The sequence below is a fragment of the Oncorhynchus mykiss genome, chromosome 5 (genome assembly GCF_013265735.2).
Source record: "Oncorhynchus mykiss isolate Arlee chromosome 5, USDA_OmykA_1.1, whole genome shotgun sequence".
Lineage (NCBI taxonomy): Eukaryota > Metazoa > Chordata > Actinopteri > Salmoniformes > Salmonidae > Oncorhynchus > Oncorhynchus mykiss.
The window spans coordinates 28,950,819-28,972,084 of record NC_048569.1 but is presented as its reverse complement, the minus strand read 5'-3'; the positions used below and the strand labels follow the sequence as shown (position 1 = coordinate 28,972,084).

The window sequence follows — 21,266 nt, the reverse complement described above, 5'->3', positions numbered from 1 at the left end:
TACTTGTGAGGCACAGTTGAGGGAGCATACATTTAAGTAATTCATGTTGTTACTCCTATGAACAGAGAAAGTGAATTATTCCTTGATATTAAAAAAGACCCAAGCCACTAATAATAACAACAATGCAAGCCTATAGATACACTTTCATACTCATTCCTTACTGCTGCAGTGCTTGTTGTAGCCCTGAGTGGAAATATGAAGAACACACATTTTATGCCTTATAAAAGTGTTGAATACAAAGTGTTGACAGTGCTGAGTAAGAACTTAGACTGTCAAAGAGCGAGTGAGTTCATCTCTAGTATCTCTCTAGTTTTGAAATCTCATAGTATCAACTTTGCTACAGCTTTCTTTTATTCCTGCTACGTTACTGCAGACACGGTAGTCCAATTGACCAGCGTTAGGCCTATAGTGTACTTGATTTGCTCTCGGGCCTGGCGGGATGGCAGAGTTTGTACCTTCTACCATATGAAATGGTTCAAAATGGCAACAGTTCACCTGCAAGCCAGCTGAATCAAGTGTATCTACCGCCATCAGCCCGAGACAAATAAAAAACATAGGAACACAAGGCTTTATTGTTTGTTCTTTTACAGAAATGTTTGGCAATCGACTTAGAATGCCTTGGACATCGACCAGTCGATCGCGATCGACCGGTTGGTGACCACTGCTCTAGAAAGTTGAGTGAAGTTCAACCTTGTGCTTCTCTCTGTGGGCTAAGCGGCAGGCCCTGGGGGAGCTGCGAGGTAGTCTCGGCAGGCCCCCGGGGAGCTGCGAGGTAGCCATGGGGCTATTGCGCGCCTGCTGCTAACAGCTGAGAACTACTAGCTAACTGGCAAGCACAAAACAGTCAACAACTTCGGGAGTACAAACCCCCAGAAATCAGCCAATTGCCCTAAGTGGCAAAAGTATGAACTATCAAAAACGCACAGTTAAAGAGGAGAATAATTATTCTGACATACTAAGAAAAAAGAAACGGGACACAGTGTGTAACACATTAGTGCAGAAAATAAAGAAGTTGATTAAAATGCTGGAAGTGAATGCTGGAATCAAACAATTAACTATGCAAATGAGCAAAAGCTGTGTGAATTAAGGAAATAGACGCCTGGCTCAAATAGAAGCCTATTTCTAATAAGTGCATGTTGCGTTCAGTGATTTAAGCAAATACAGTTTTACCGTACCCAAATACAGAATATATTCATTTCAGGAAAGCATTGTGGAGTTTTAATACTATTGATTTTTGAAAGCATAATTTGGTTTTGAAAACAAATTTTATAAATCTTGAAATGTTAATACAAGGAGAAATGTGTACATTGCTGTGTTTCCCTGTATTTTCAGGTCATCTTCCAGTGCTGGGGATTGTAGCTGTCGGGTCTGGCTTAGCCCTCATCATTTTTGGAATCTCCAGCTTCCTCATTTATAGGTGAGTTGTTTGTTAATTCAGGCTTGTGCTCTGAAGACCAAGCAGTGAAATGAACATCTTTCATCTTGGAGGGAGGTAGAGGGAGGGGGAGACAGAGAGGGAGAGGGAGAGGGAGGGAGGGATAGAGGAAGGGAGGGAGAGGGGGGGGGTAGAGCGAGAGAGAGAGAGAATTGATGTGCTTCAAAGAGGATTTATTAGGAGCACAACTATAGGTGCCAGCATGAAATGTACATGATTGTTGCCAGGAGCAACCACTCAGCAAGTGATGGTGGAAAAGTAAAGCAGAAAAGTATGTCACTTCCCAAGGTAAACTCAGTTACACTATCTGGCCTAAATATTTGAACAACCACATAGTTACGCTCACATAATAGTAATTAACACGTTCCTTTCTTATTATTCTTTACATTGAATGTAGACAGAGACCTTTGCTTGATCTCCAGTCGCATTCTATGAACTTTGCTATGAACCTGTTTGTGAAATGAAATAGAGTTCCGGTGAGCTTTCGGAAATAAGTTCTAGTTTTTCATAATTGGATTTTTAAATGCGGAGGCTAGAAACACCCACATGGGCTTGTGCATCTGCTGGGGAAATGATTGGTACTCTCAACCCTGTCTATGTAGGGGCTGCATTCGGTCTTCAACAAGGTCTAGCGGGCTGCTCTGACAATTGGTTACACTTCCTCGCCGTCAAAATTAGCAAAAAGCCATCGTTTCTGGAATTTCCGAAGCTGCCTGAATGTCTAGCTTTAATTTATGTGATTATTAGCGAGCTGGACACAGTCAAGGAAATGTATGAATGTAGGTCCATTTTCATTTCTACACTGTTTCGATTTGGTTTTAGTCATTTTAAAGTATGTCGAGTTAGTTTTCCCAATATTATTTTTACTTAGACCACCCGTGGTCCGGACATTTGACACCCCTTACTTATCTAGAGTGACATGTAAATGTTCGCACATGCTCTTCATGCAGATATAGTTTTGGCAGTAAATGAATGCATCTACTGTCACCCCTAATATTGATGTTAATGTTGTCCGTCACAGGTTGAACACTGATATTTCATATTAGTTATGTTTAATATCAAAACATGAATTGGCCTCCCTCTATTTGACAGGATTTTAATGACCAAATCTATATAATTACTTCTCACAGTTAGATACTAGTTAGATACTAGGTATTCCTCAGGAAATAGGCAGAATTGCGTTTCTGGAGTGAAACATATGTTTGGGTCATTGGCTTTATATGAAACTCCATTATTTGGCTATATAGGGTTCTCTTATAGGGGTTGTGAACAAACACATTTCTCACAGACTTCACAATTTAAGGTGTCATTTCCTTCCATGTGTATCTTACAACATTCAAAGAAGGGTCATCTTGGCTTTCTAATAAAGACTGACTGGGTTTAAATGTGTGTGAAGTGCAGGGTTGGGTAGGTTACATTCTAAATGTAATCTGTTACAGTTACTAGTTACCTATCCAAAATTGGAATCAGTAACGTAACTTTTGGATTACCCAATCTCAGTAATGTAATCTGATTACATTCAGTTACTTTTAGATTACTTCCCCCTTAATTAACTTATTGGTGACAGGAGGGCAGTATTGAGTAGGTTGGATGAATAAGGTGCCCAGAGTAAACTGCCTGCTACTCTGTCCCAGATGCTAATATATGCATATTATTAGTGGTATTGGATAGAAAACACTCTGAAGTTTCTAAAACTGTTTGAATGATGTCTGTGAGTATAACAGAACTCATATGGCAGGCAAAAATCTGAGAAAAATCCAACCAGGAAGTGGGAAATCTGAGGCTTGTAGTTTTTTAACCCAGCCCCTATTGTAGATACAGTGGGATATTGCTTCCACTAGATGTCAACAGTCTTTAGAACGTTGTTTGAGGCTTCTACTCTGAAGTGGGACCGAATGAGAGAGGAATGAGTCAGAGTCACGCGCATTTCACATGAGAAGTATCTCCCATTCCTTTGCTTTTCTGAAGACAAAGGAATTGTCCGGTTGGAATATTATTGAAGATTTATGTTAAAAACATCCTTAAGATTGATTCCATACATCGTTTGACAAGTTTCTACAGGCTGTAACGGAACTTTTTTAACTTTTCGTCCGACGTTTGGTTGGACCTGAACGCGGTTTTGGATTTGTTTACCAAATGCCCTAACAAAATAAGCTATTTGGACATAAATGATGGACATTATCGAACAAAACAAACATTTATTGTGGAACTGCGAATCCTGGAAGTGCATTCTGATGAATATCATCAAAGGTAAGTGAATATTTATAATGCTATTTTTGACTAATGTTGACTACCCAACATGGCGGATATTTATTTTGGCTGGTTTGGGCTCTGAGCGCCGTACTCAGATTATGCTTTTTCTGTTAAGTTTTTTTTTAAACCTGACACAGCGGTTGCATTAAGGAGAAGTGTATCTAAAGTTCCATGCATAACACTTGAATTTTCATCAACATTTATAATGAGTATTTCTGTGAATTCATGTGGCCCTCTGCACAATCACTGCATGTTTTAGAACTACTGAACGTAACGCGCCAATGTAAAAAGAGATTTTTTTATATAAATATGCACTTTATCAAACAAAACATACATGTATTGTGTAACATAACATCCTATGAGTGTCATCTGATGAAGATCAAAGGTTAGTGATTAATTTTCTCTATTTGAGCTTTTTGTGACTCCTCTCTTTGGCTGGAAAAATGGCTATGTTTTTCTGTGAGTTGGTGGTGACCTAACATAATCGTTTTTGGTGCTTTCGCTGTAAAACATTTTTGAAATCAGACACAGTGGCTGGATTAATCAGAATTGTATCTTTAAAATTGTGTAAAACACTTGTATGCTTGAGGAATTTTAATTATGAGATTTTTTTTGTTTTGAATTTTGCGCCCTGCACTTTCACTGGCTGTTGGCGAGGTGGGACACTACCGTCCCACATATCCCAGAGAGGTTTTAAGAGGCATTAGAAAGACAGAAATGTTGGTTACCAATTGAACAAAATCTATTGCAAGATAAATCAATGTTAAAGTTTAAATTGCTGGCCATATATGGATGTTAGATTTTAATTTATGAGTTGGTAATGTAGGCTTCTTCTAACCCATCGCTTTCTACTACATATAATACAATTAAATTAGATCTTTACATTAAAACCAAAGGCTATCAGAATTCCAGTCATTACAATAAATTATATACCCCTTGATCTTCAACAATAGGACTTGGAAATATGGAAGTATAGATTAGCCAAATTATTTTACTTGAGAATAACCCCAAAACTAAGGATTTATAAGACAGCCCTACTCTGTTTATGATTTTGTTGTCATGGAGGACTGATTGGGCTCATTGGTTCGAGTTGAAAAATAAATGCCGCGCTCATGGAATGGCATGCTTTGAGCACTACTGAAAAGGGCTATTTTCATTTGGAAAATGAATGTCATATGCTGCATAGGCCCATTGTTTACCTTTTTGTTGGTGACACTTTGATATATTGACAATATGCAGCAGTTTAAAGGGCAAATCCACAGATGACACAATAACAAAACGGTCGCCCCTCCTCTGTTTTGGTAAAAAGCTAAGGGATGGGCCTGGAGAAATTGAACCACTCTCAGATTAATAGACAGAGCTATGGATGCAAGGACTGACCATCCATGATATCAAAATTATTGTTTTAACCATGGTATGAGGCTATACAGTCTTTGTTTACATTTACAATGTTTACAGACATTGGACAAAAACAAGCTTTTATTTTGGGTTCTCATGGAGTGTGACAGTTGAACTAAGCTTATGAGCCATTTATTTATATGTTATATTCTTCAAGAATCAATGGATATACACCACCGGTCAAAAGTTTTAGGACACCTACTCATTCAAGGGTTTTCTTTATTTTTACTATTTTCTACAGTGTAGAACAATAGTGAATACATCAACACTATGAAATAACACATATGGAATCATGTAGTAACCAAAAAAGTGCAACGCTGTCATCAAGGCAAAGGGTGGCTACTTTGACGAATCTCAAATATGTCACGCCCTGACCTTAGTTCTCTTTGTGTTCTTTATTATTTTGGTTGGGTCAGGGTGTGACATGGGTGATGTATGTGTTTTTGTTCCTGTCTAGGGGTTTTGTTTTTCTATGGTTAGTTGCCTGTGTCGGCACTTGTTTATATACAGCGTCACGTTCCTTTTGTTGTTTTGTATAGTTTGTTTCTTCGTTAATAAATAGAAGACTGTATTCACATCACGCTGCGCCTTGGTCTCCTCCATTCAACGAACGTGACAAAATAGAACATGTATTTTAATTTGTATAACACTTTTTTGGTCACTATATGATTCCATATGTGTTATTTCATAGTTTTGATGTCTTCACTATTTTTCTACAATGTTGAAAGTAGTAAAAATTAAGAAAACCCCTGGAATGAGTAGGTATGTCCAAACTTTTGACTGGTACCGTAAATATAATTTATAAGTCCAAAAATGGATGTAGCAACTACAGATTGCCCCTTTATGTCTATCAAAAGTGTGTGAGTTTGAGCATGTGTCCATTAGGACTATGGATTTTTTTTATCAGCATGAATTAGATTGAGCAATAAAACAGACTTTTATTCCTTAGGCTGGGATCTGCACTATGCAGCTGTTGCAATAGCACATTTTCCCCTGGCTGTCCACTGGTTTCAAAAACAATGATTGATTGTTACGGTTTTCTTGGTGAGAAGGAGAGTCGGACCAAAATGCGGCGTGTCTATTGCAATCCATGTTTAATGAAGTAACACACTAAACACAAACACTATCAAAACAATAAACTTAACGAAAACCGAAACAGCCTATACTTGTGTAACCTAACAGAACAATGACATCAGGACACTAAGGACAATCACCCACGAAAAACTCAAAGAATATGGCTGCCTAAATATGGTTCCCAATCAGAGACAACGATAAACACCTGCCTCTGATTGAGAACCACTTCAGACAGCCATAGACTTAGCTAGAACACCCCACTAGCTACAATCCCCATACATACACACCACCTACAAAAACCCATGCCACACCCTGGCCTAACCAAATAACTAAAGATAAACACAAAATACTTCGACCAGGGTGTGACAGAACCCCCCCCCCCTAAGGTGCGGACTCCCGAACGCACCTCAAAACAATAGGGAGGGTCCGGGTGGGCGTCTGTCCATGGTGGCGGCTCCGGCGCGGGATGTGGACCCCACTCAATCAATGTCTTAGTCCCCTCTCCTCGCGTCCCTGGATAGTCCACCCTCGCCGCCGACCATGGCCTAGTAGTCCTCACCCAGAACCCCACTGGACTGAGGGGCAGCTCGGGACTGAGGGGCAGCTCGGGACTGAGGGGCAGCTCAGGCAGGTTGATGAATCTACCAGATCCTGGCTGGCTGGCAGATCTGGAAGAGTCTGGTCGGCTGGCAGATCTGGAAGAGTCTGGTCGGCTGGCAGATCTGGGAGAGTCTGGTCGGCTGGCAGATCTGGGAGAGTCTGGTCGGCTGGCAGATCTGGGAGAGTCTGGTCGGCTGGCAGATCTGGGAGAGTCTGGTCGGCTGGCAGATCTGGGAGAGTCTGGTCGGCTGGCAGATCTGGGAGAGTCTGGTCGGCTGGCAGATCTGGGAGAGTCTGGTCGACTGGCAGATCTGGGAGAGTCTGGTCGACTGGCAGATCTGGGAGAGTCTGGTCGACTGGCAGATCTGGGAGAGTCTGGTCGACTGGCAGATCTGGGAGAGTCTGGTCGACTGGCAGATCTGGGAGAGTCTGGTCGACTGGCAGATCTGGGAGAGTCTGGTCGACTGGCAGATCTGGGAGAGTCTGGTCGACTGGCAGATCTGGGAGAGTCTGGTCGACTGGCAGATCTGGGAGAGTCTGGTCGACTGGCAGATCTGGGAGAGTCTGGTCGACTGGCAGATCTGGGAGAGTCTGGTCGACTGGCAGATCTGGGAGAGTCTGGTCGACTGGCAGATCTGGGAGAGTCTGGTCGACTGGCAGATCTGGGAGAGTCTGGTCGACTGGCAGATCTGGGAGAGTCTGGTCGACTGGCAGATCTGGGAGAGTCTGGTCGACTGGCAGATCTGGGAGAGTCTGGTCGACTGGCAGATCTGGAAGAGTCTGGTCGACTGGCAGCTCTGGCTGCTCCATGCTGACTGGCTGCTCCATGATGACTGGCTGCTCCATGCTGACTGGCAGCTCTGGCTGCTCCATGCTGACTGGCAGCTCCATGCTGACTGGCAGCTCTGGCTGCTTCATGCTGACTGGCAGCTCCATGCTGACTGGCAGCTCTGGCTGCTCCATGCTGACTGACAACTCCATGCAGACTGGCTGCCCTGGCTGCTCCATGCTGACTGGCGGCCCTGGCTGCTCCATACTGACTGGCGGCCCTGGCTGCTCCATGCTAACTGGCAGCTCTGGCGGCTCCTTGCAGACTGGCAGCTTTAGCGGCATCCTGCAGACAGGCAGCTCTGGCGGCTCCTTGCAGACTGGCAGCTCCATGCAGACTGACAGCTCCTTGCAGGCTGGCAGCTCCTTGCAGACTGGCAGCTCCTTGCAGACTGGCAGCTCCTTGCAGACTGGCAGCTCCTTGCAGACTGGCAGCTCCTTGCAGACTGGCAGCTCTGGCTGCTTCATGTAGACTGACAGCTCTGGCTGCTCCTTGCAAACTGACAGCTCGGGCTGCTTCATGCAGACTGACAGCTCAGGCTGCTCCATGCAGACTGACAGCTCAGGCTGCTCCATGCAGACTGACAGCTCCTTGCAGGCTGGCAGCTCCTTGCAGACTGGCAGCTCCTTGCAGACTGGCAGCTCCTTGCAGACTGGCAGCTTCATGTAGACTGACAGCTCAGGCTGCTCCATGCAGACTGGCAGCTCAGGCTGCTCCATGCAGACTGGCAGCTCAGGCTGCTCCATGCAGACTGGCAGCTCCTTGCAGGCTGGCAGCTCCTTGCAGACTGGCAGCTCTGGCTGCTTCATGTAGACTGACAGCTCTGGCTGCTCCTTGCAAACTGACAGCTCGGTCTGCTTCATGTAGACTGACAGCTCAGGCTGCTCCATGCAGACTGCCAGCTCAGGCTGCTCCATGCAGACTGACAGCTCCTTGCAGGCTGGCAGCTCCTTGCAGGCTGGCAGCTCATTGCAGACTGGCAGCTCATTGCAGACTGGCAGCTCGGGCTGCTTCATGCAGACTGGCAGTTCTGGCTGCGCTGAACAGGCGGGAGACTCCGGCAGCGCAGGAGAGCAGAAAGGCTCTGGCTGCGCTGAACAGGCGGGAGACTCCGGCAGCGCAGGAGAGGAGAAAGGCTCTGGCTGCGCTGAACAGGCGGGAGACTCCGGCAGCGCAGGAGAGGAGAAAGGCTCTGGCTGCGCTGAACAGGCGAGGCGCACTGTAGGCCTGATGCGTAGTGCTGGCACAGGACGTACAAGGCTAGGGATGGGCACAGGAGGCCTGATGCGTGAGACTGGAACCAACTTCACCAGCCGACTAAAACGGACCTCAGGACGAGTATGGAGCGCTAACCCAGGTGCCATCAAATCCCTGACACGTTCCGTCAGGCGAATTCTATGCAAAATGCACCAACACAGCAACTCCCTCATTTCTCTCTCCTCCAATTTCCCCATTAACTCCTTCACAGTCTCTGTTTCGCTCACCTCCAACACCGGCTCTGGTTCTGGTCTCCTCCTTGGCTCCTCACGATAAACAGGGAGAGTTGGCTCAGGTCTGGCTCCTGACTCTGCCACACTCTCCCTGAGCACCTCCCCAAGACATTTTTGGGGCTGACTATGGGGCCTCCGTCCGCGCCGCCTTGCTTGCTTCGCAAACTCCATTCTCCTATATCCTTCCGCGCACTGCTCCATCGAATCCCAAGCGGGCTCCGGCACTCTCCCTGGGTCGGCCGCCCACCTGTCGATCTCCTCCCAAGTCGTATACTCCATACTGTACTCCTCTTTGGGCTGCTCCTGTTGTTTCTTCTCCTGCTGCACCTTTGGGCGGCTACACTCCCCTGGTTTAGCCCAGGGTCCTCTCCCGTCGAGGATTTCCTCCCATGTCCAGAAATCCTTATTGCGCATCTCCTCGCGCTGCTCCTGCCTGTTGACACGCTGCTTGGTCCTTTTGTGGTGGGTGATTCTGTTACGGTTTTCTTGGTGAGAAGGAGAGTCGGACCAAAATGCGGCGTGTCTATTGCAATCCATGTTTAATGAAGTAACACACTAAACACAAACACTATCAAAACAATAAACTTAACGAAAACCGAAACAGCCTATACTTGTGTAACCTAACACAGAACAATGACATCAGGACACTAAGGACAATCACCCACGAAAAACTCAAAGAATATGGCTGCCTAAATATGGTTCCCAATCAGAGACAACGATAAACACCTGCCTCTGATTGAGAACCACTTCAGACAGCCATAGACTTAGCTAGAACACCCCACTAGCTACAATCCCCATACATACACACCACCTACAAAAACCCATGCCACACCCTGGCCTAACCAAATAACTAAAGATAAACACAAAATACTTCGACCAGGGTGTGACATTGATAGGCAGCTTAAACTTCTTGAATTCAACCTTTATTGGGTTCAAATACACATTTAGATTTGTGAACAGCCATCCACAACAACCACAATCCGTAAGGCGCAAATACATAAATGAGAGAGCAGCAGTGTGATTCACATCAATGCGCTATGAAGATATCAATAATAAGTGATATCCGTATCGCTGTAGACTACACCACTGCTGTCATCCTTACCTCCAAGCGTTTATTCAAATTGGATAATCTTTGGATGCCGACAGCAGTTGCACCATTGGAATACATAGCTTGGACAGTAGCCTACAAAAGCCTATTCCTGCTCTTTTCCCGCGATCCATTAAGCACATTTGGTGTGTCATCATAGTGGTCTCTTACTTGTGGTCAGACTCGCTCAGGTGGAACAAACTTAAACTTGCGCCTTTTTTCAATGCTGATTTGAATGTCATTGCGAAAACAGAGAAGTGTCAAATATTTTTTTTCGCAAACATCTTTTCTGAGTTTAAAAGTCATCATTGAAGTAATCATCTAGTTTTTCAAAAGCATCTGTAATCTGATTACAATAATTTAGCTGGTAATGTAACGATGACAGTTAGTGTTTTTTTGTAATCCCTTACATGTAACGGATTACAACTCCCCATCCCTGGTGAAGTGTTAGGGGATGTTGAGCAGAACCTACCATAGGGCTCTGTAGTTTAATGGAGAGTTTGTCCAGCAAAGGTATTCACATATGGGATTTATGAAACAATAGAGCTAGTGTGGAGCACTTTGGTGCTGCGGCTACCAGACTGCAAATGAAGGCCTTTAAATAGAAAAATAATTTTGGGGGGAGAGAGAATTGGTTTAATAGTGTTTCCTGCCTTAAAAGATTGCTCCGCTCCCCAGCGATAATGTGACATTTCCATTCTTCCACACGGGCACAGTCCAGAGAGCTTATACAGTTGAAGTCGGAAATGTACATACACTTTGGTTGGAGTCATTAAAACTTGTTTTTCAACCACCCAACAAATGTCTTTTTAACAAACTATAGTTTTGGCAATTGGTTAGGACATCTACTTTGTGCATGACACAAGTAATTTTTCCAACAATTGTTTTCAGACAGATTATTTCACTTATTTCACTTGTATCACAATTCCAGTTGGGTGGCAGGTAGCCTAGTGGTTAGAGTGTTGGACTAGTAACCGAAAGGTTGAAAGATCGAATCCACAAGATGACAAGGTAAAAATCTGTCGTTCTACCCCTGAACAAGGCAGTTAACCCACTGTTCCTAAGCTGTCATTGAAAATAAGAATTTGTTCTTAACTGACTTGCCTAGTAAAATAAAAAATACTGCCCACGAAGGAGACGTGTTCTGTCTCCTAGAGATGAATGTACTTTGGTGCGAAAAGTGCAAATCAAACCCAGAACAACAGCAAAGGACCTTGTGAAGATGCTGGAGGAAACAGGTACAAAAGTATCTATATCCAGTAAAACAAGTCCTATATTGACATAACCTGAAAGGCTCAGCAAGGAAGAAGCCACTGCTCCAAAACCACCATAAAAAACCTAGACTATGGTTTGCAACTGCACATGGGGTCAAAGATAGTACTTTTTGGAGAAATGTCCTCTGGTCTGATGAAACAAAAGTAAAACTGTTTGGCCATAATGACCATCGTTATGTTTGGAGGAAAAAGGCAAGCCAAAGAACACCAGCCCAACCGTGAAGCACGGGGGTGGCAGCATCGTGTTGTGGGGGTGCTTTGCTGCAGGAGGGACTGGTGCACTTCACAAAATAGATGGCATCATGAGAAGGAAAATTATGTGGATATATTGAAGCAACATCTCAAGATATCAGTCAGGAAGTTAAAGCTTGTTCGCAAATGGGTCTTCCAAATGGACAATGATCCCAAGCATACTTCCAGATTTGTGGCAAAATGGCTTAAGGACAAGAAAGTCAAGGTATTGGAGTGGCCATCACAAAGCCCTGACCTCGATCCTATAGAAAATTTGTGGGCATAACTGAAAAAGCTTGTGCGAGCAAGGAGGCCTACAGACCTGGCTCAGTTACACCAGCTCAGTCAGGAGGAATGGTTCAAAATTCACCCAACTTATTGTGGGAAGCTTGTGGAAGGCTACCCGAAAGGTTTGACCCATGTTAACCAATTTAAAGGCAATGCTACCAAATACTGAAATAAATCATTCTCTCTGCTATTATTCTGACATTTCACATTCTTAAAATTAAGTGGTGATCCTAACTGACCTAAGACAGGGAATGTTTACTAGGATTAAATTACAGGAATTGTGCAACTGTGTTTAAATGTATTTGGCTCAGGTGTATGTAAACTTCTGACATCAACTGTATATACTCACGGGCATGAAACAAATAACTTTACACAAATCAACAACCAATCAGCATACTGCTAAAGCAACACTAGAGTGGTTTAAGGGGAAACATTTAAATGTCTTGGAATGGCCTAGTCAAAGCCTAGACCTCAATCCAATTGAGAATCTGTGGTATGACTTAAAGATTGCTATACACGAGCGGAACCCATCCAACTTGAAGGAACTGGAGCAGTTTTGCCTTGAAGAATGGGCAAAAATCCCAGTGGCTAGATGTGCCAAGTTTATAGAGACATAGAGACATACCCCAAGAGACTTACAAGTTTTAATCTGGTTTATGAATTGACTAAAAGTAGCTGATCAGACACTTACTTACTAAGATGAGGCTTATCTTGTAGTCACTTGAAAGCCCAGTACCTTTTGTTTTCTACTCTGAAATGGCTACTCTGGAATGCAGGGCCATGGAAGTTGGTTCCTGTGCATACACATCAAGAACAGCTCCAAGTCTTCAATGTTAAGACCCAGCAAAAGGAGGACGGGAGTTAAGATCAGAATGAATGGTGATTAGCCACTGTGGGTGGAAATGCAGCACTTGCAGAAAGAGGAAATTAGGAATATATGAATAATTGTTTAACCACATGTACTGTACATGTGAGTGAAAATAGCTGTTTTATTTGTTTCTCCAGAACACATTTTCAAGTCACATGTATGGTACATGTAGTTAAATAATTATTCAATAGGTGGCTCAGCAGAGGGGCAAAATCCACCAATATGCAAACGCTGCAATAATATACTGGCACTGTCTGGAAGTGTCTTGCACCTTTTAGACTGACCTGGAATGTGTGGCTCTGCTCTTTTTCCCCTTCATGTTCAACGTATCAAACTAATAACGATTTCCCCCTCAAAACGCTCACATTCCTAACATTGAAGCCATGCTTGAGGATTTTAAAAACATGGATTTTTTGCAGCAAATCGGGGGGGATGTTGAGAAACACCAGGTCCTGAGAGATCTGCACCAGATGTGTTTATTCACTTGGATTTTTTTCTTCTTCACTTTTCAGAGTGACTTCCAGTTATACACTGGTGTTTAAAAATATTTTGAAGTGGTCTATTTTTGGTCACACGGTATTTAGTTTTGTTCTGGTAACTTACAGTTTGATCGACACTGGGGAGGTAGAATTGTAACATTACATCATTAAAGTTATTATCATAATACCACAACTTTATTTGGATCATTTTTCATAGAGCTGTGGACAGTTCAAACTTGACCCTTTGTCAGTGTTAGATTGCTGAGCCCTAATCATTCATTTAATCAGATAGTATCTGAGGAAATACCACGGACAAAAGTTGAATATCTCATTTGATATGGCAAGTGTCAATTATGTTGAAAGATCATAACAGTAATGATTCTATCATGTTAGAACAATCTGATAACAACGATGTATGCATAATGTTCGAGTTTCAGTTCGGTGCCTTTGTTGTAAACACTTTTATTCATGTGTCCTCCTGCTGTTGAAGGAAACTGAAGCTGGAAAAGGAGTTGGCTGGAATGCTGTGGAGGATAAAGTGGGAGGACCTGCAGTTTGAGAGCCCCAACAAATATCCTAAAAAAGCAGGCAGCCGTCTCACCCTCTCACAGGTACATTTGTCTCTGAAATAAGACTCAAGAGTTCAAACCAATGAATGACCTGTATTATGTTGTTTATTATTTGTTCAGAGCGATCTCATATTATGACATGCTGGCAGCCTAAAACATTTCCTCACAATTTGATCTTAATATTGTTTAGATTTGGTCAGTAGTCCTGGCACTGCCGTGCATCCGAGATTAAGATGTTGTTGTTTCTCTAGCAGATTAGAATTCCATTTTAGCCAGTGGGAAAGAAAAGGCTCAACAGATGCAGTTTATCTTGCTAAAACCTCTCTACAGACCCACAGTATCACTGCTACCTCTCTCGTAGCTTTGTTCTTCAGGCATCTTTGAGATTCCGTTTGTAATGAAAAGTGGTATATAAAATACATCTATTATTATTATTATTATTATTATTATTATATGCAACAGAGGACTAGATGTCTGTCTCCGTGGTACAGTTCATGACATCATTGTTGTTTAATAGCACACCAAATGTGCAGTAACAACACTGGCATTGGAATTTATCTAAAACTGTAGTTACATGTCTGTACATACAGTATATGTTTTACATTGAGAGCAAAAGACAGAGAAAGAGAGAAAAACAGTCCAAATCCTTTGTTAGTTTAAACATTCTTGAACGTCTTCCCGGTGGTTTACTGAAGGTGGCTGGGTTTGCGGTGGCAGACACATATTAAATGATTGTTAAAATAATCCCAAATCTTACAGTACACACGTGCAGACATTCGTGCACGCACATGCACACACCTTATTCATTAAAAGCTTTCAGCCCAATTCCTGGGATAATAGTGTGGAAAACATGTTGATTTTCCAGACCAATTTATTTCCAGTATGCCATGTGTTGCCAGTATTTGCATTATCTAAACATGTGTAGTGCATGCTGACACTTAATACATTACCCTCACTCCCTTTTCATTCACTCTGTGTACACCCGTTGCTACACAGACGTCTCCCGAGATTCGGTTTAGCATATGAAAACAGCAATTCTTCATTTAACTGGCAAATATACCCATTGCACTTACATATGAATAAAATGCTCAAGCTATTGCAAATAACTAATCTGAAATGTTTAAGTGAACATTGTATATGTGTATATGTAATGATAACCAAACTGAACCTAACTGTAGTGTGCCTGAACATTTCTCTGACTGTATCTTATCTGAGAAAGGATACTTGTTACTCCTTCCAGAGAGGCTCCAGCTGCGGCTCCTTGATAACTGCCCATGGAAAATATCAGCTATTTGCTAAAACAGGCTATTTTAAGGTAAGGCTTTCTGAGTTCTGACATTTTCAACTCCTGCTCACCCACGTGTACACGCTCACAGAGGAGATGGAGAAGAGAGTAGGCGAGCTCTGCACAGCTCAGCTGGGCTGGTTTTAATGTGATACACAGTGTGGTTCACACCTCGTCTGGACACAGCTAGCAACGTGTTGTTGTTAATGTCTCTGTTTAATGAGTCTACTGAGAAGGGGGAGGATTATGTGAAAAACGTCAGGCTTTGAATGTTGAGACGTGGTTGTTGGCTACATGTAACACATTTCTTCTCTATAGAAATTTGCTGTAAAGTATCCAAAGCATTATATTTTCTCCTTTTTTCTATTTAGAATGCACACCTTGAATTTGATGGTGAGCTGCTCAATTGCTATAGTCATCCTATTGTACCTAGCAGTCTATCATGTACTGTCTCCCTGGATTTCTCTCGCTTCCTCACCTTCTCTGAAGATTGACTTATCATCCCATTTCAAAGTGACAGATATAACTCTCCATTCCGGTAGCATAGAGTTCATGGTAAATATACCTGGCACACAGATACCATACTATGTTAAAGGAACACTGAAGAACACCTATTTTTACTTATGTTTTTCCCTTTCTCTTCCTCTTCCCAAGAATTCAGTGAATAAGAATGGAATACGTCAACGTTCCCATGACCCTTATACATGTCCTTTCTTTTCGCTATTTTCCTACAATGAATGGATGGATTTTCCTACAATGAATCAATCAATGCCTGTCTGTCACACAGCTCCCAAAGATGGTCACATTAAGTTCTAGAACACATCTCTTTCAGTACACCACACATAGAACACATCTCTTTCACTACACCACACATAGAACACATCTCTTTCAGTACACCACACATAGAACACATCTCTTTCAGTACACCACACATAGAACACATCTCTTTCACTACACCACACATAGAACACATATCTTTCAGTACACCACACATAGAACACATCTCTTTCAGTACACCACACATAGAACACATCTCTTTCAGTACACCACACATAGAACACATCTCTTTCACTACACCACACATAGAACACATCTCTTTCAGTACACCACACATAGAACACATCTCTTTCAGTACACCACACATAGAACACATCTCTTTCACTACACCACACATAGAACACATATCTTTCACTGCACCACACATAGAACACATCTCTTTCACTACACCACACATAGAACACATCTCTTTCACTACACCACACATAGAACACATCTCTTTCACTACACCACACATAGAACACATCTCTTTCAGTACTCCACACATAGAACACATCTCTTTCAGTACACCACACATAGAACACATCTCTTTCAGTACTCCACACATAGAACACATCTCTTTCAGTACACCACACATAGAACACATCTCTTTCAGTACACCATGCAGTAGTCTGTCGCGCAGCCTGCATAGAAGGTTATTAATATCTGTCTCTTTATCTTGCTGTCTCTTTGACACAGGGCAACCTGGTGGCCATCAAACATATGAACAAGAAGAGGATAGAGCTGACCAGACAAGTGCTGTTTGAACTCAAACATGTAAGTCCAGATCAGTGCCAAATGTTTTACTGTATACAGTGCCTTCGGAAAGTATTCAGACCCCTTCACTTTTTCCACATTTTGTTACGTTAAAGCCTTATTCTAAAATTGATTACATCGTTTTTTCCCTCAGAAATCAACACACAATACCCCATAATGACAAAGCAAAAACAGGTTTTTAGACATTTTAGGAAATGTAAAAACAAAAATACATTATTTACAAAAGTATTCAGACCCTTTGCTATGAGACTCAAAATTGAGCTCAGCTGCATGCTGTTTCCATTGATCATCCTTGAGATGTTTCTACAACTTGATTGGAGTTGACCGGTGGTAAATTCAACTGATTGGACATGATTTGGAAAGGTACACACCTGTCTAGATAAGGTTCCACAGTTGACAGTGCATGTCAGAGCAAAAACCAAGCCATGAGTTTGAAGGAATTGTCTGTAGACCTCCGAGACAGGATTGTGTGGTGGCACAGATCTGGAGAAGGGTACCAAAAAATGTCTGCAGCATTGGAGGTCCCCAAGAACACAGTGGCCTCCATCATTCTTAAACGGAGGAAGTTTGGAACCACCAAGATTCTTCCTAGAGCTGGCCACCCAGCCAAAATGATAGTAACTCTGACAGAGCTCCAGAGTTCCTCTATGAAGATGGAAGAATCTTTCAGAAGGACAACCATCTCTGCAGCACTCCACCAATCAGGCCTTTATGGTTGAGTGGCCAGACGGAAGCCACTCCTCAGTGAAAGACACGACAACCCGCTTGAAGTTTGCCAAAAGGCACCTAAAGGACTCCCAGACCATGAGAAACAAGATTCTCTGGTCTGATTAAACCAAGATTGAACTCTTTAGCCTGAATGCCAAGCGTCATGTCTAAAGGACACCTGGCACTATCCCTACAGTGAAGCATGGTGGTGGCAGCATCATGCTGTGGGGATGTTTTTCAGTGGCAGGGACTGGGAGATTAGTCAGGATCGAGGCAAAGATGAACGGAGCAAAGTACAGAGAGATCTTTGATGAAAACCTGCTCCAGAGCGCTCAGGACATCAGACTGGGGCGAAGGTTCACCTTCCAACAGGACAACAACCCTAAGCACACAGCGAAGACAACGCAGGAGTGGCTTTGGGACAAGTCTCTGAATGTCCTTGACTGGCCCAGCCAGAGCCCGGACTTGAACCTGAAAATAGCTGTGCAGCAACGCTCTCCATCCAACCTGACAGAGCTTGAGAGGATCTGCAGAGAGGAATGGGAGAAACTCGCCAAAAACAGGTGTGCCAAGCTTGTAGCGTCATACCCAAGAAGACTCAAGGCTGTGATTGCTGCCAAAGGTGCTTCAACAAAGTACTGAGTAAAGGGTCTGAATCAAATCAAATCAAAGTTTATTTGTCAGGTGCGCTGAATACAACAGTGAAATGCTTACTTACAGGCTCCAACAAAAATTATGTGTGTGTAGGTAAGTAAAGAAATAAAACAACAGTAAAAAAATATTTGAAAAAAGAGTAACAGGGCTATATACCGACACCTATTAGTCAGGCTTATTGAGGTAGTATGTACATGTAGGTATCGTTAAAGTGACTATACATATATGATGAACAGAGAGTAGCAGAAGCGTAAGAAGAGGGGTTGGCGGTTGGTGGGACACAATGCAGATAGCCCGGTTTGCCAATGTGCGGGAGCACTGGTTGGTCGGGCCAATTTAGGTAGTATGTACATGAATGTATAGTTAAAGTGACTATGCATAGAAGATAAACAGAGAGTAGCAGCAGCGTAAAAGAGGGGTTGGGGGGGGGAACACAATACAAATAGTCCGGGTAACCATTTGGTCACCTGTTCAGGAGTCTTATTGCTTGGGGGTAAAAACTGTTGAGAAGCCTTTTTGTCCTAGACTTGGCACTCCGGTACCGCTTGCCATGCGGTAGTAGAGAGAACAGTCTATGACTGGGAAGGCTGGGGTCTTCGACAATTTTTAGGGCCTTCCTCTGACACTGCCTGGTGTAGAGGTCCTGGATGCCAGGCAGCTTTGCCCCAGTGATGTACTGGGCCATACGCACTACCCTCTGAAGTGTCTTGTGGTCGGAGGCCGAGCAATTGCCGTACCAGGCAGTGATGCAACCGGTCAGGATGCTCTCGATGTTGCAGCTGTTGAGGATCTCAGGACCCATGCCAAATCTTTTTAGTTTCCTGAGGGGGAATAGGCTTTGTCGTGCCCTCTTCACAACTGTCTTGGTGTGTTTGGACCAATCTAGTTTGTTGTTGATGTGGACACCTAGGAATTTGAACCTGCTCCACTACAGCCCTGTCGATGAGAATGGGGACGTGCTCCGTGCTCCTTTTCCTGTAGTCCACAATCATCTCCTTAGTCTTGGTCTTGGTCTTATGTAAATGTGATATTTCAGTAGGACATTTTTATACATTTACAAAAATGTCTAAAAACCTGTTTTTACTTTGTCATTATGGGGTATTGTGTGTAGATTGATGAGGGAAGAAACGATGTAATCCATTTTAGAATAAGGCTGTAACGTAACAGAATGTGGAAAAAGTCAAGGCGTTTGAATCCTTTCCAAATGTACTGTATGTGTGATGTTATTACTTAACATTATTATCATAAAGTCTGGTGTGTTGTTTAACTCTTTGCTACCTCACTGCAGGGGTATTCATTCCCTAAGTAAGCGTTTGTTAAGCTTATGTTCAGCTAGATGGTCCCTTGGGGCTCAGTTGGTAGAGCATGGTGCTGTAAACATCACAGTCGTGGGTGCAATTCCCACAGGGGGCCAGTATGAAAAAAGTATGAAAATGTGGGCACTCACTACTGTAAGTTTGCTCTGGAAAAGAGTGTCTATTAAATGACTCATATGTAAAAAAAATATAGTGGTCTTTTACCTCGTTGATGATTTAGTTTTATTGGCTGCTATAGAGAGTCCACTCACCTGATTTAAACCAGTCGCTGATGAAAAGAATAAAGTAGTAAACACTTGGACCCTCCAGGATTAGAGTTGAATGTGCCTGTCTTGTTCCCTGCCTCCTGTTGTCGTGGGTGATCATACCTCTGTTTATGACCCCTGTGCAACAGCAGTAGTAGAATAAGTCTCTCCCACTGAGGTGGTTAAGCCACTGTAGACTTTGGGGGATGTGAAGGGGATGTGTACTGAATCATTACCAGGTTGTTCACAGGAGGGCCTCTTTCACTCTGCTGCAGGAGATGTCTCATTAATGAACCTGTGCTCTTGCTGCTGTTACAAAATGACCACTCCATTATAGCTGATTATAAATCCATAATATTATATATATTATCACCTAATGTTGTGATAGATCTTTTTATCAACTTAAGTTCTTGTGAACATTACAAGTTTTGAACTTCTATTTGCTATTTATGGCCTCTAGGCCTCATTGACCTGAGCTCATATAACTTGTTTTTAAGTTAGAAAAAGCATAATGTATGAATTATTTTGACTATAACAAATACTCAGATTAAATATATTGTGCTAGTTATCACAGACTACTTTGTGTCAAAGTTTAACAAGGACTCTCTCTCCTCCTCACCAGTATCATGATCAAAGATATGATCAAGAGCCTCACATACAGTATATCGTTTGGTCATTGTGCTGCCACAGTATGAATTGTGAGCAAGGCCTCAAAAAAGCTTTATATACCAGAGCTGAGAGAAAAGTTCTATATATTATTGAAACAATGTTGCGATTTTTTGTGAGAATGCCAACAGGTGTGGTTCCCGTGGGGGAAAGATTCTATTGGGGGTTGCCATGGAAGCCAAGAAGGGGAGTGAGGTGTGTGTGTGTGCTCAAACACACAGGCATGTGGGGGTCTGGGAGAAGAAATGTGTTCATCTGATGAATGGGGATATGCCTGAACTAAATGTTATACACCAATTGTAGTCTCACCTATTAATTTCCTTTGACCGGGAACAACACAGGTGTACAAAAGTTAAATAAAACACCCAAAATGTAATGAAAATCATCCAAATGTATTTTGTGTGTTGAGATACTCTGTGTGGACAAAAGTCATGGAATATTATGACAATCAGATTAAGTGAACTAAATTTTTCAGAGAGAAAACTTGTAAATCGGTCCAATTCGACCAGAACACAGCAGGAGGGTTAAAGCTACTGAAAAGCCAGAAGTCAGTGCTATTATCTGATCTCTGGGTCTGTATTAATTGAGTTATCACCCGTGTTGGTGGATAAGGCTCTGGGTGGCCTGGGCTCTCTCACTCTATGTCTGTGTCTGAGCTTTGGATGTGAGACACGGCGGTGGGCAGGCTGCGAGCACAGGAGAGACAACAGTCTGAGCTAGCAGCTCCTCAGACGCCCCGGCGACCTGATCGGCAGTCAGGCCCCGCTCATGAAAGAGCCAACCAGATGGGGGAGAGAGGGGTCTGCCAATGGAAACTTAACTCCTTGTCTTCCAGAGCCTCTCCTCCCCTCCTCCCTTAGCTAGTGTTCAGCATGGGAAATGATATAGGCCAAAGGGTATGCTAACTTCTCCTGAGTCGTGAAA

General features: G+C 43.0%; 1 protein-coding gene across 2 annotated transcripts in view; it reads left to right on the top strand.

Moving 5' to 3' along the window:
- Positions 1-21,266, top strand: part of LOC110523562 (atrial natriuretic peptide receptor 2) — a 58,048-nt gene that overhangs the window by 21,532 nt on the left and 15,250 nt on the right. The window contains exons 7-10 of one of the 2 annotated variants that reach the window (XM_021602361.2): positions 1,333-1,417; positions 13,797-13,917; positions 15,095-15,190; positions 16,676-16,753. In XM_021602361.2, coding sequence (XP_021458036.2) covers positions 1,333-1,417; positions 13,797-13,917; positions 15,095-15,190; positions 16,676-16,753 — 380 coding nt within the window. The remainder of the gene's footprint in view (positions 1-1,332; positions 1,418-13,796; positions 13,918-15,094; positions 15,191-16,675; positions 16,754-21,266) is intronic. The other variant, XM_021602362.2, reaches the window with a different exon arrangement.